Below are 14430 nucleotides of genomic sequence, written 5' to 3'. Positions count from 1 at the left end.
GATTGCAAAAATTCCAAATAAATGTCGCAAAATAATCTAACAAGACTCTGCTTGAATTCATTGTTATGACTTATGAGATGCAGTCATACCTACTCATAACTCAGCAATTACTGCTGAGTAAATTGTTTATAAAGACAAGATTGAAATCTACATAACGCCATGATACCCAGCTGAATCCAGAAGCACCGCTTTGATCTGCTCCGGCAACACATCCTGCCCTTCCCTGAATTGCTGAGAGAGAGATAGACAGTGCACTAGTTTAGCTCAGGACATATCAATGGAGGGTGAGCAATGAATGGCATATTGTTGCATAAATGACAATGTTTGCAGTTAATTGACAAAGACAATACAGTTCCACCTTCCCATAAGAGAAATAAAAACTCCCAACAACAAGAACAGGGAGATAGATTATCTCAGTACTACTACTCACATGTTGTATAGTTCTGGTTCATATTCAACTTGTCGGATTCAGATAGTACTGGCCTTTTAGCTATATCCATGTTTTTGACCATTCAACAAAAATCTGTTCCAGTTTACTTAGAATCATATACGTTGCTATTTTCTTATTTCAAGTGGAAAAGGCTTAATATGTACTGCCTATCATTTAATTAGATGATAACAAGGATGCCGATTAACTTATTATCTCGCTGGCTGCATTCGAAGAGCCTCTATTCTAACATCTTCATTACTAGGCGATGCACAGAGAATGAAAAAAACAAAGCACAGATTAATGCATGCCTGTGATTTGTGGGGTCATGAGATGCATACCACCAAAAGCTTGATTATGGTATCTAACATCGATATACTCCAAGAAAATGACAGTGATTTAGAAATCTACCTCTGCTCGGAACACATCCAAGGCAAAGCCGTTGAAACAGCTTATCACAGCTTGCTGAATGTCCAGACCAAGGTTGTCCAAAGCCCTCATAGTCGACAACAAGAGACCTGGTCGACGGGCACAGAACATGTGGATATTCACAGCCCTCCCTTCTCTCAGCCTTACTTCGACCTATCAGAAAATTTAAGCACACAAAACGGTTAGAAGAATTCCATAAGGGAAACCCCCAAAAAAACAATTTGCATGTACGAAATTTGAGTAATACTTATACATAATAAGAAACTTGATCTTCTAAAGATTATGCAAGCATGCAAACTAGAACTATGCACATCTCTTGACCTAAGTAGAAAGCTAGATATAATTTCTCAATTGATTGCAGGAATTGCTAGTCAGCACCCAAAATACACAGAGCAAGAAAGATAGGGCACGAAAATATGCATAAACGTGTACCCTTGCGGGTTGGTTCTTGGGACTAGGTGCTGAGCTTGCACAGATTTCCTCCTTAATGCGATAAGGGAGAGTCGGAGGTGTGGGCGTCAAAGGATTGAAGCTCGTTGACGGATGCAGCAGAGGTCCAGCTGGGGTAGCTTCAAGCTCATTGTGAATATCGCTTATGCGTTGCAAAAGCTCCTTCAGATAATCAATTGCATCTCCAAGAATTGAAGCTCTATCCATCTGCAAATTAATTTGTTGCATCAAAAAGAAAACAAAAAAAGATAAATCAAAATCGGAAACGGAAACGGAACATCTATTCCCAGAATTAACAGCACACAAACATGCACTCTCTCTCACAGTCTGAGCCTCTGAATATTTCTGAAGGGGAACATGATCAACACGAGCTTCATTAAATGCATGAGAGAAACACATTTATATAAAAACTGAATAGCAGAAATTTTAAAAAGAAAAAAAATGGAAGAAATCTGAGAAACCCCCAAACAAATGTTACTGGATTAGGAAATTCGAGACTTACCTTGCTGATTTTAGGCACAACAGATCTGAGCATGTAGAGTCTGTCATTGAGCTTCTTCCTCCGGCGCCGCTCCGCCATCAGATTCTTCGCCGGCATCCCCTTCCTCTTCCCCTTGTGGTCGCCGGCCGTGACGCTGCTGTTGCCGTTGGAACTGTCGCCGAATTTATCGGCGGGGTCATCGGAATCGTAATTCAAGGTGGAGATATCAGCGCCGATATCCTCCATATCATCATCGAAGCTCCTCTTCCTCTTCCTCCCCAATTCCATCTCCCCTGCATCATCAACGCTCGTCAAGCCCTCGTCGCTCTTCGAGCTCATACCCCCCAAATTCTGTAGCCTCGAGCTCTGCCGCAGCGCCGCCCTCTTCTGAAACAGAGTCGGCTGCGCTCCCACCGGCGGCTGGACCTCGAGAGGCCTCAGCAGCTTAGGCCTGTTCGGATTCAATCCCACTACACCGCTAGGGTCGAAACCCTCGAAATTGATTGCGTTTGAAGCACCTCCAGTAACAGCGTTATCGTCGGAAAACGGAAGCATCCGCGTCGGAAACTCAGCGTTGGATTGAAATTGAGAATTGAATCCGTTAAACCCCATCATCATCGGCGCGGAAACCGCGTCCGGAGCGGGGAAGTAGCTCTGGTCGCAGCTCAAATCGAAGCCGCCGTTATCAAAATTGGCGGTGAAGAGAGAGGGCATTACCGATTTAGGGGGTAAAAATGCGGGCGAGGAATCGAGGTGGAAGGGCTGGGAGGGTGAGCAGGAGGAAGAGGAATCCAAAGGATTGAATAAAAGGGAGCTGAATTCCGGTAAATTGAAGGGATTGGGGGCGGAGATGGCATTGTTGAGGAAGCAATCAGAGTCGAGCATGGACTTGAAGGAAGTGAGAGAGGCGTTGTTAATTGCGTCGTCTCGGGCGGCGGCGGCGTCGTTGTGCTGGCGAGGCGGCCAGGAGATGGCCTCATCTTCCTCGCCGTCAATCCAGGCGGCGGCGGTGGCCCTCGGCAGCATTGTGGGGTGTGTGTGAGTGTGTGTGTGTGTTATCTGCAAAAGAGAGTTGCAGAGAGCAGAGACGTAGGCGAAAAAAGGCAAGTGGCTTTTCACTAATTTAAGAGAGAGATGGGAATGGGAGGAGAGAGAAAGAGAGGGATTTGTGTTTTTGTGTTTGAAAATTAATCATTTCTCTTTACTGTATATTCCTTTTCCAATCCACATAAAACATTCGACTAAATTATTTACATCAATCACAATAAAATGGGTGAAATATTCTTGAAAATAGAACCATTAGTTTTTATTGAGAAAAAAATGCCATTAATATAATATTTAATGGATTAGATTGAAAATAATACTAAATTCGTTTCTTACAGCATGATAAATTTATTCATTAATTGCTGATTCAACTATGGTTAAAAGTTCATGGACTAGTTGAAAAATCAGTTCAATTTTGTGAAAAATTGGAAATTAACTTAGCTAAATTTGATTTTTTGGAATTAAACATAGATTAATACACCCATTGTCATTTTACAAAATCTTATGTAGTGCCGGCGGTATGCGGCCGGGTCATACCTGCGCTCTTTTCTGCGTAACCGCTTAGATTCGATCCAATCCGATTCACGTTTTTCAATAAGGAGTATCTTTTATTGTTACTAAAAAAATGTCGTTTTGCATTTATTAAAATTTTCATCTAATTATAATTATTTAAAGGAAAACATTTTTATTTATGGTTAGGTCATATTTGCGCCTTTTTTCAAGCCGGTGTTTAGATTTTCGACATGATTAGGTTCACGTTATTCAACAAGGAGTATAATTTATTATTATTAAAAATATATTTCATCCGTCTGTCAGAACCTGGCTTGTTTTAATATTTTGGGTTGTCCGTCGTTTAAAGACATATTTACCTTTTTTTTAGTAGTAGACATCATCATACTCCATTAACTCATTAAACTCACGATCGACTACTCTAATAAAATTAATAGGAGTAGTACTATATAAAAATGAAACTCGCTTTCTACTAACCTTTTCACTAATTTCTTTCATAAACTTAAATAATTTCTTAAAATCTGTGTCTGTGTTTTTAAATGCCAGATGGGGAAGTACCGTCTTGCATTTATTAAAAATTTCATCTAATTTTTATAAATGAATTCATTCTCATCTACAGACAGGTCATATTTGCGCCTTTTTTCGCATCGTCATTTAAATTCGACCTAATCTGATTCACGTGATTCAACAAGTATCATTTATTATTAATAAAAAATATAAGTTCGCATTTATTAAAAAATTCATCTAATTTTATAAAATAAATCTTCTCATTTACGTCTCATTTATTAAAAGTTTCATCTAATTTTATAAAATAAATCTTCTCATTTACGGCTAGGTCATACATGAGTCCTTCATCACGCTTCCTCTTAGATTTTAATCTTTTATCCAATCTGATTCAGGTTATTTAACAAGTATTATTTGTTGTTAATAAGTTTTACTTTTTTTTAAGGTTTCGTTCGCTTTTATAAAATGAATAAAATTTAACAACAATAAATAAAATTTTTAAAAATATAAAATGATCTTATTTTAAGCATCGCCACTATTTCGTCCGCGTTAAGAAATATTGATTGTCAGCAGGCTCACACGCACCACTATTGATTGATTTCTCGCACTAGCATTGAAAATTCATAATTCTATATTTTGTTTTAAAAAATTATGAAATTGACCACAGGACAATAAAAGCATAAAACTTACCAGCATCTAAGAAAAAATCAGTTGTGTTATGCTGACTGAGACTCCAATTATTAATAAAATACAAATTAAATTTGTTCTATGGATTATTGCGTTTGCATGCACACATTTCATAGAAAAAAAATAATCTCATAAATCTTCGTACTAATATATAATCACGTTTCAGTCTTTCAGAAAAAAAATTTACTACTTTTTTTTAAACACAAAAGTTTCTTTCTTTTATCTTTTGTACTCTTTTTTCTATCTCACATTTTTCACAATAGTTTGTTCTCTTTTTAGTACTCTATCTATCTCTCACCAGTCACATCTCTTATAAGCAGAGCATATTTTACAAAGATACAATAATAGTAAAACCTTTCTGATACAATGTTAATAAAACTCGGGCTACATTTACATTTAACATTTTTTTTTTTGGATTATATTCTGAGATAATTATACGAGTCGAATTATCAAATTAAATTTAAAAATCGAATTTTGAAAGAACTTGCAGATATGAAAATATGTTTCTTTAGAATGGGAATACAATAATGAAATAAAAATGTGAGAAAAAAGATTAATTAAGATGAATATTGTGTTGTCGGAGGGGACCAACCTAAATCCGCCAAAGATTTGTTATTTTCAAGCTTCTTTATATGTCATTTTAATCATAAAACGCAAACAAAAATAGCGCGCGAAACATTTAACGATTTTAAGAAGGAACAATTAATGCGTCGACGGTTGTTGAGAGCTTTAAAACATAGGTGTAATTTCATTTAAATTTTATCCTCGGAGAAAATTTAGAGAGTTTTGAGATTTAAAATTGATTAAGGGATACTTAATTCAACACATGATTTGCATAGTCGAATCATTTTTCAATTTACATTTTTCTAGTAATAAGGTATATTTAAACTAGAAAGTATACTAAACCAAATAAGCGCAAGGTCAAGAACAATAATTGAAACATAAGCTTTTCAAAATTTCAATCAATTTTTAAATCTCAAAAGCTTATTTATTATTCCGTATAACTGGAGTATTAAATATATATATTAATAGTATACATAATAACCAAAATGTAGTAATGTAATGATACTAGTACAATGTTCGTAATTTGAATAATTATAGATGACATGTGACTGTGTGAGTATGTGACAGAGGATAGAGGGGATATAGAGGGTAGACAAGAGATTAACATAAGTTTTAAAACATGTGAATGTATGTAGCTATAAAAAATTAATCTAACATAAGTTTTAAACATGTGAATGTAAGTAGCTATAAAAATTGATCTATCGGATCTTAATCTTACAATTAAATAAATAAATAAATGTAAATAATACTCCTTCCGTCCCATTAAATATGCAACATTTGATTTTCGGCACGGGATTTTATGTAGTGTTGTTTTGTGAGTTAGTGAAGAGAGAGTAAAGTAAGAGAGAAGAAAAAGTAGAGAGAGTATTGTTACCATTTTTGGAAACGTTTCATTTTTAATGGGACATACCAAAAAGGAAAACGTTTCATTTCTAATAGGACAGAGGGAGTATGAATTAGATACTCTCTCCGTTTTCCATTTAAATGTCCAGTTTTGTCATTTACATTTGTCTATAATTAAGTATCCACTTTACTTTTACGATAAATGGTAATTATGTTACATATTTCACTAATTCATTCTATTGACATTGATATATAGGTTTAACTCATGTTTCATAAATATTTTCAACCCACTTTCTATTATACTCCTTCAGTCCACAAATAGGATGATAGGAGTCTTATTTTTCCATTTCAGTCCGTCTGCAAATAGAAATCCTGGTTCATTTTTATCATAAATGGTATAGGCTCTACCTTCCACTAACTTATTCCAATCACATTTAATTTAACACTAATATATACAAGTGAGATCCATACACTACTAATTTTTTTCCACTTTCTTTAACATTACTAAACTCGTATTGAAAAGAAATTGACTCATACTCATGGACAGAGAGAGTATTTCTTAAAACCCGTATTAATTCAAAATTTGATACTTAATGAAGTATGGAGAGAGGTTGTATAAATAAATAAATAAAATGAGATATATTACAAAATACTATAATAGTAGGATTAAATGTGAACAAACTAATGGAATATAGAGTAAAATTTACTCCATCCGTTCCATAGTAATGGAGACGTTTCTTTTTGACACGAGGATTAAGAAAAATTATATTATGTGAGTTAAGTAAAGAGAGAATAAAGTGGAAAATGAAAAAGTGGAGAGATGAAGAGAGAAAAAAAAGTAAGAGACAGAAAAGTACGTGTGAAAAAATGTGTTGACTTTTACTAAAAAGGAAAATGACTTTTTTATTATGAAACATACCAAAATTGCAAAATGACTTTATATTTATGGAACGGAGGAAGGAATTGCTACTATTGAATAGCAGCGTCGGATATAATAATAGCAATTTAATTGTGACAATTTAGTCATACGATGACTAAATATGTGGCCTATAGTGGGTAGTCCTAACTAGGGGTGGTTCGGTACGGTATACCGTATCGGGAGTGCCATACCGTATACCGTACCGAAAGTTACGGTATGACAAAAACCATACCGATACCGTACCGTAAGTTTCAGTATACCGGAGTTCGGTATACCGAAAATTCGGTATGGCAGTTTTCCATACCGTTACCATACCGTGTTATCGGTATACCGTACCGCATTTCGGTATACCATACTTTTACGGTATACCGAACTGCGATATGGCATTCCGATATACCGTTATACCGTGTTTTGCGGTACGGCATACCGTTATACCATTATATCGTAAAAAAATCTATTATATCCAAAATATTAAAAAAAAATCTTGTTTTCAATCACTTCAAAAAATAGGATTCCCAATTTTGATTCTTTTATTTTTGTATAATAAAAATTCTTATTTTTTAAAACTTAGTTTAAATATAACATATATAAATATATATTTATATATTATATATATCAATCGGTATACCGGTATACCACGGTATACCGCGGTATGGGAAATCTAATACCGTTACCGTACCGATCTCTATCAGTACGGTATGATATCGTACCGAAAACTACGGTATACCGAAAAAACGGTATTTTCGGTATTTTTTCGGTACGGTAAGTCCGGTATTCCAGTATTTCGGTATAATTCCCCAGCCCTAGTCCTAACAGCTCAAGGTTATATGTGCATATCTTACCTGTACTAAGTTTAGCTTGTTTTATTTTAGGAAAGAGCAATAAATATGTTATATGGAGATCTAGTAGGAAAATTACATTGTACCAACCTATTGTTACTCTTTATCTTTTTTCTTGAAAAGTAAAAGGCTCCCTGCAATACTAGGTAGAGGTGGTCGTAGACTATTACTAGTAAAATTAATTCGTTTTCATTGTATTAATAACACTTAGTTATGTTAATGATAAAAAGAAATGCCTTTGTTATAGCAGAAACAATATCTCAGAATATAAAATCAAATATAAGAAGTTGACCACCTACATTTATTACCAATAGATATTTTTTTCAAAATTTTGTTCGCATATTTACTTTATTGACAAATAGGTTTGCAATATTTAACCGTAGTAGAAGAGTGTTATATTGCTAACTCAATACTTAATTATTAACTATAATTAAATAATAGCTATTATATATTCAAATTAACAGCATAGATCATCAATACCGAAATATCAATTTGTAGCTAACTTTTGAAAAATATCTCATAACTTTAAAACGCATATAACTTTCTCGATTTAAATCATTTTTTCGCACAACCTATATCAAATTAAAGATAATTTCATAAGAATTCTAACGAGATCTCACTTGCATATGTTCCGATGTCAAAATTTGAAATAAATTTCTAAAATTTTTAATTTTTTCGTACAACACAAATATCAAAATAGTTATAAAATATGTCAATATAATACGTGTAGAATGTCAATATAAACAATGTGTTAACATTTTCAAAGCATTGTGTTTGACATCCTCAAAGTATTGTGTTGATATTTTCGAAATACTATATTGACATTTTCATCCAAAACCCTAATTTGGTAGTTTTTTTTTTTTTTTCAATTTAATTAATGAAAATAAAAATTACACATGACAAATTGTAGACCACAAATTTTATAAAATCCTATAGTCTTAAATTAACTATAGTTAGTAATTAAATGATGGGTTAACAATTTATCACTCTCCTCTCCTAGTTTATCACTCCCCTGGGGTAGTAATTCGAACTCTTACTCAAATTAGTAGAAAGAAAAACGTGTTATCAATATAAATAGTTAAATACAACGAAAATATATTATATGTATCGTTAATTGGTCCGCTTTTTGTACACGAGTTTTAGTGGTTTACAACATTTATCCTAGGTTATGATTAGGCATTTAGGCCCCACAAATCTTGAGTTTTGGACTTTGATTTCCTAAATATATTGGGACTCTCTGACCTTTTGGTCTCATTTTCATTTCCTAAGCTCTTAACACAAGAGATTTTCGACACGATAGTATAGTATATAATTTGAGTACAAAATAAAGAAGTTTGAATTGAAAAGGGAATTAAATTTGAAAGTGTAGCAGTGGGGGAGGGAAGAAGCCAGGCAATTTAGCAAAATAGAAATAGATAGGTGCGTGGAATAAATTTGTTGAATGGAAATCCCAAGTTCCTCGTGACTCCTCTCTATTCACCGTTTAACTAACATAATCCCAACTCATCTCTCTCTACGTATCATTCATCTCCACCAACACCATTTTCAATTTCTATTTCCACTCAAACAATTCAGCAATTAAGTTTGCCTACTGCCCACGGTATATCATTCATAATTATCCTCAATATTTTCTCTATTATTACAACTACTAGTACTAGTTTTTATATAAAATTCAGCTCCAAACAAATTCTAGTAGTGTCTTGGTTGGTTCGATTAAATGAATTTCGAATTGAGTTTGATTTACTGTAAACAGAATAGATATTTGTTGCATGAGTGTGTTAGTCAGGATTAAAATGGTTAATGTATGAGGCTAAAGATCTCAAATATAAGTCTATTGTTGCATGATTTTAAAGTTTTTGTTTATTTATTAATTAAAAAATGAAGATTGTAATTAGGTCAAACCTTTTAATTTCGCCTTCGTTCATACAAGTTCAATGAATCGACAATTCAATTCGAGACGTAATTGAATTCCTTCTCAACCCCCCGTTTTCAAATTCAAAACCAAACCTACGTACGTCTAGATATCCATAATTATATATCTAGTATATTGTAAAGAGAAGTAAAATCGATATATCTTCACTATTTGAGCACTTTTTACATCAATATTAATGACATGTACATCTAGTTTGTTTGGGTATTTTTTTTATTTAATATGCCGTGAATTGTTATTTTGATAACTACGTATATACAGTTTAAATAAATTTAAGCTCGATTTACTCAATTATCTGTTGCTAATTTTTTTTCTCATATATTTTGTGAATTCGGTGGTCGATAGTTTATGATATATTGGCACAAATTTTCGACCGGCGAAAGAGTTCAACTTAAACACGATTAGTGTCACGAATTTTTAAAATACCAGTACTAGATAATTGATAGATATACTTTTGACCGAAGAAAGAGTTAACAAAGTATTGCAGTAGTACTAGATAAATGTTTGATTTTTAATAAATATAGAGTGTGAACAAAGTACTGAAAAATACAAAATAATGAGTGGGTTCATGTACTAATCTATAGCCACCAAATCTTTATGACCGAAGAAAGAGTTATGAAAACTATTGTACATCTACTAGTTATAAGATGTTTGATTTTTACTACTGATAAATATAAAGTGTGAACAAAGTACTGAAAAATAGATAAAATAATGAGTGGATTTATGTACTAATGTATAAACTCCAACTCATTATGAACAAACAAATATGATAGAACTATCAGTACTTTCAAATATGACAAAAATATTACTTGCACTTTCTTCGTGCCATGATAAACGTACTAGTATTTGTTTAAAATGATGCATGTTTACAAAATTATGTTTATAGAGAATAGTTATAAAGAAAATAACATTGAAAAATAAAAACAAGTTAGTTTTATTTAAAACACGTACCTAATTTTATTCTATCATTCTCTTCTATTTTTAAAAGTAATTTTCTTTTCTCCCCACATATATTATAGGAGTAATTTGGTTGTGAGATTTGAGATTGGGTTGGTATGAAAATAGAGTGACAGAGGGTTCAAAAATCAAAATGGAGGGCAGTGATAGTAGTTAGCGATTTCACGTGAAATGAAAATGTAGCGTGGATGAATGGATGGATGATAATGTTGGAAAAAGATAAATTTGATGATAATATATACGAAACACGTGGCCGCCATGCAACTCATTGCAATCCAATTTCCCCATGCCCATGTGCTCCTGCACCCTTACTATATTCTAGATTTACCATGCATTATAACTAAAAAATAATTATTACTCCACTAGAATATATTTGAGAGAAAGTCATACTACTTATTATGACAAATCTCATCACAATAAATATTGGTTGTAATTTTATTATTTCGAATTTATTTTCTACGTTATTATATTCTCCCAGATTAAAGATTTTTCCATGACCTTTTATCTAAAGTGCATACCAAATGATTTTATCCTATAAATTTACAGGAAAATAGAAAAAAATTAATAGTTGTGCAAAAAAAAAAAATGAAACATTTCAAAAATATTGTTAAGTTACTACGTCGAATTGAGGTTTATGACGTTCCAAACTTCCGAGTAATTAACTAGAACCATGATTCTTAGTGAAAAGTACTTAATTATTATTATCATTATTATTGTTGATTTTTTATATTTGTTTGATGCTATTCGTGGAACTTAATATTTGGACATTGCTGCCTGCTCAACTTCATTAAGTTTGATATGATTTCGGCAATCAATCAATAACCTGCTTGTCAAACTCTTCTTCAAAATTATTTATTGATGAGTGTAATTTGGGTTATTGGAGAGTGCTATGTAAGATATTCTTGATGATTTTTTGCCAGCACAAACTGCTCTCTCTCGATTGCAAATTTTGCAATCGAAAAGCATTGTCTTCAGTTTCTCATTAAAAAACATAAAATTAAAAACACAAAAAGACCAGATCATGATCAAACGATAAAAATTAAATTCTGGGTTGCTTATTTTTTTTATTTAAATCTAAAAAGTTTAATCATGGCAAAAAATCTATCATTGCAAAATAGAACCAATAAACCATACTTAAAAAAATAAATTTAAATTTTTAATAACACAATAATATAATCTCGAATGGACATTCGCAAGACAAAGAATTATAGCCACCCTCCACCAAAAACTTAGTTTTAGCTTCAAATTAATGTTTTGCATAATTTTATTTTTTATTTTTTCATAAGAATTCAAGCTCATCAATTTATACGAGTATTTTATAATGACTAGGACAGATGAATGAATTAGTAGGCCTAAGTGTTTATATGCACGCAAAAGTATATTCTAAACCCCTCATAAATCACACATCAGAGAATGAGAGAATTTTAGACTTTAACTGTGACTAAACCCCTCATAAATCACACATCCAAGCAATATATGAAGTCTTATTAATTAATTTAAGTGATAATTAAAGAAATGGATCAAAGCCATGCATGTGAAATCATCTAAGCTACATAAGTTTAAAAAAAAAAGGTACAATAAACCTTTGTTCTAAATCTTTATTGAATCTCAAAACAACAAAGTAGAATCCACCCTCGATTAAAATTGTTAGTTGCGGTGTTATGTTTGCACCAAATTCGAAACCATAACATTTGGATATTTTTTATTTTGCTTTTCTTCACTGGGATGTTGCAGGCTTTCAGCATCCAAACATAAATCGAGGTAAGGAATGTCTGCATCTAGTTGCAATTATAAATGTTTAATCATATACTCCCTCCATCCCACATTTATAGTCACATTTAGTTATGACACGGGTTTTAAGAAATTGGTGGAGTGTGTAATAAATGAAGTGCGTTGGTTGAAGGTGGATCTCTTTTGACTTTTTGGTTCTTTTTTTTTTTATTTTTGTTTTGGTTTATTTTAATGTAGATAATAGCATTTGGATGTAATTTTAGTGAATAATGGAGTAAAATTTTATGTCCAAATATGAAAAATTCTAAATATGACTCTAAATGTGGACGGACTTTTATGGCAAAATATGACTATAAAACTGGGACGGAGGGAGTACTATATTATAAGGACTATGTGGTTACATGATTAAATAATTAAATTTAATTATTTTTTTAAATGCAAGGCTGTAGTGAGTAAAATGAAGATTACCAATTAAATCACACTTCACATTTGTTTATTTATAACAGGAGGCATTTGATTGAAAATACTCACGGGTCATGTTTGTAATACCATTGGGCCTGATTTATTGTATCAGTTTTTTTTTACTTTACTACAATTTCATATGTTGGGGCCGAAAACAGACAAATGATATGGTATCATCTTACTTTTAATGAACCATCCAATCGATTCAAAATAAAAAATCTAGCGTCAATAAAAATGCTTGGACTAAAGTTAAAACAACAAATAAACAATAATAACAACAACAATTTTTTTTAACTATTAGTAATTGTTACAAAATTAATAAGGATAAATGTCAGTACACCATATTATTGAAATAATTAGAGATGTCAGTGTAACTCATAACTTGTGAATTGTCTCTCATAATCTGCTAAATTAAGAGGGTTAAGATTGGAAAATTTTAGTTCGATAAAATTATAATCCGACTTAGCCCGTACCCAATTAGCTCGCAACTTGAATAGGGTTGACCGTGGTGGGTTGGATCTAAATGCAACTATGATATATTGTTCGTAGTTTAATACCCAATTTGACATTTTATTGATAATTTTTATAATATAATTAATCAAACAAAAACACTTTCAATTTATATTCACTTTCCGATTTATTTTAAATTTATAAAAAAATGCTTTAATTTTTTTTTAAAATGTTACTCTATTTTATTCTATTCTATTCATATAAATCTTGAATATTTAATTATGTTTAAATTTAAGTATATATTCTAGAATTATCTTAATTAAATAGTATTACATTCTATACATTAAGTTATTTTTCATCATTATGTATTAGATTGATAAATGTAAGTTTATGAACATCCCGATTAGCCTGTGGACTAATCCAGAATACAAACCTTTAGGGTCATGACTAGGGCTGTCAAAATGAATATCGGGTGTCGAATACCCGATATTCGGAACCCTAAAAATCGGCTAATGGATACCCAATATCCGAAAAGTTAGATATTGGGACGAGTTCAGGTATTTTAACTTGAGAATTTACAAGTATTAGGGTACCCGATATCCGATTGCCCAAAAGTGTTATTTACTTTTTTTTATATAGATTATTTATTTAATTCAAAATTTTCAAATGAGTGGGTTAGGACAGCCCAAGTCCCCAACCCAAAATGCAATTAGACCTACATATTGCAACAATGCCTCCTTCTCCCTCTCGGCTCTCTCACGCTTGACACCGCCACCGTCCACCACCACCCTCTCCCTCTTGGCTCTCTTAGTCTCTCACGCCAGGTAGTGCCCGCCGCCGCCCTCTTTGTCGCCGACTAACAGTACCACTGAACGCATAAACTAGACTAAAGGTAAAAAAAATTTGATTTTGGTATCCATGGATACTCATTGACAGCCCTAATCATGACCAAATAAAATAACCAGATAAAAATACAATTCGATTGACCTGCAATTTGAATAGGGCTGGTCCAAAATCCAATGATATCGGTCTATTGTCATTTCTAGAAATAAATAACTGACGAAACAAATTAAGCAAGTTTTATTTTTTCTAATTCAGAATAATCGAACTTCATAGCAATCTTAGGTAAAACCGTAGGAAACCGCAGCAAATGTAACTTAAGAAAATGGTGATGTCGGGGCAATTGGGGTAACGTGAATCTAC

General features: G+C 32.5%; 1 protein-coding gene across 1 annotated transcript; it reads right to left on the bottom strand.

Annotated features, from left to right (window-relative positions):
- LOC148932762 (transcription factor ICE1-like) lies at positions 1-2968 on the bottom strand. Its single transcript, XM_089065787.1, has 4 exons — positions 1809-2968; positions 1289-1513; positions 839-1009; positions 1-231 (listed from the first exon to the last, which is right to left on the bottom strand). The coding sequence occupies exons 1-4, from the start codon at positions 2811-2813 to the stop codon at positions 148-150; spliced, it is 1485 nt and encodes a 494-aa protein (XP_088921913.1). The 5' UTR covers positions 2814-2968; the 3' UTR covers positions 1-147.
- Between the last annotated feature and the right edge of the window lie 11462 nt (positions 2969-14430).

Source organism: Salvia hispanica, chromosome 2 (genome assembly GCF_029641045.1).
Source record: "Salvia hispanica isolate PSC_SH4W2 chromosome 2, Shi_PSC_v1, whole genome shotgun sequence".
Classification (NCBI taxonomy): Eukaryota; Viridiplantae; Streptophyta; class Magnoliopsida; order Lamiales; family Lamiaceae; genus Salvia; species Salvia hispanica.
Note: the sequence above shows the minus strand (reverse complement) of the source record. Positions and strands in the feature narration are given on the sequence as shown.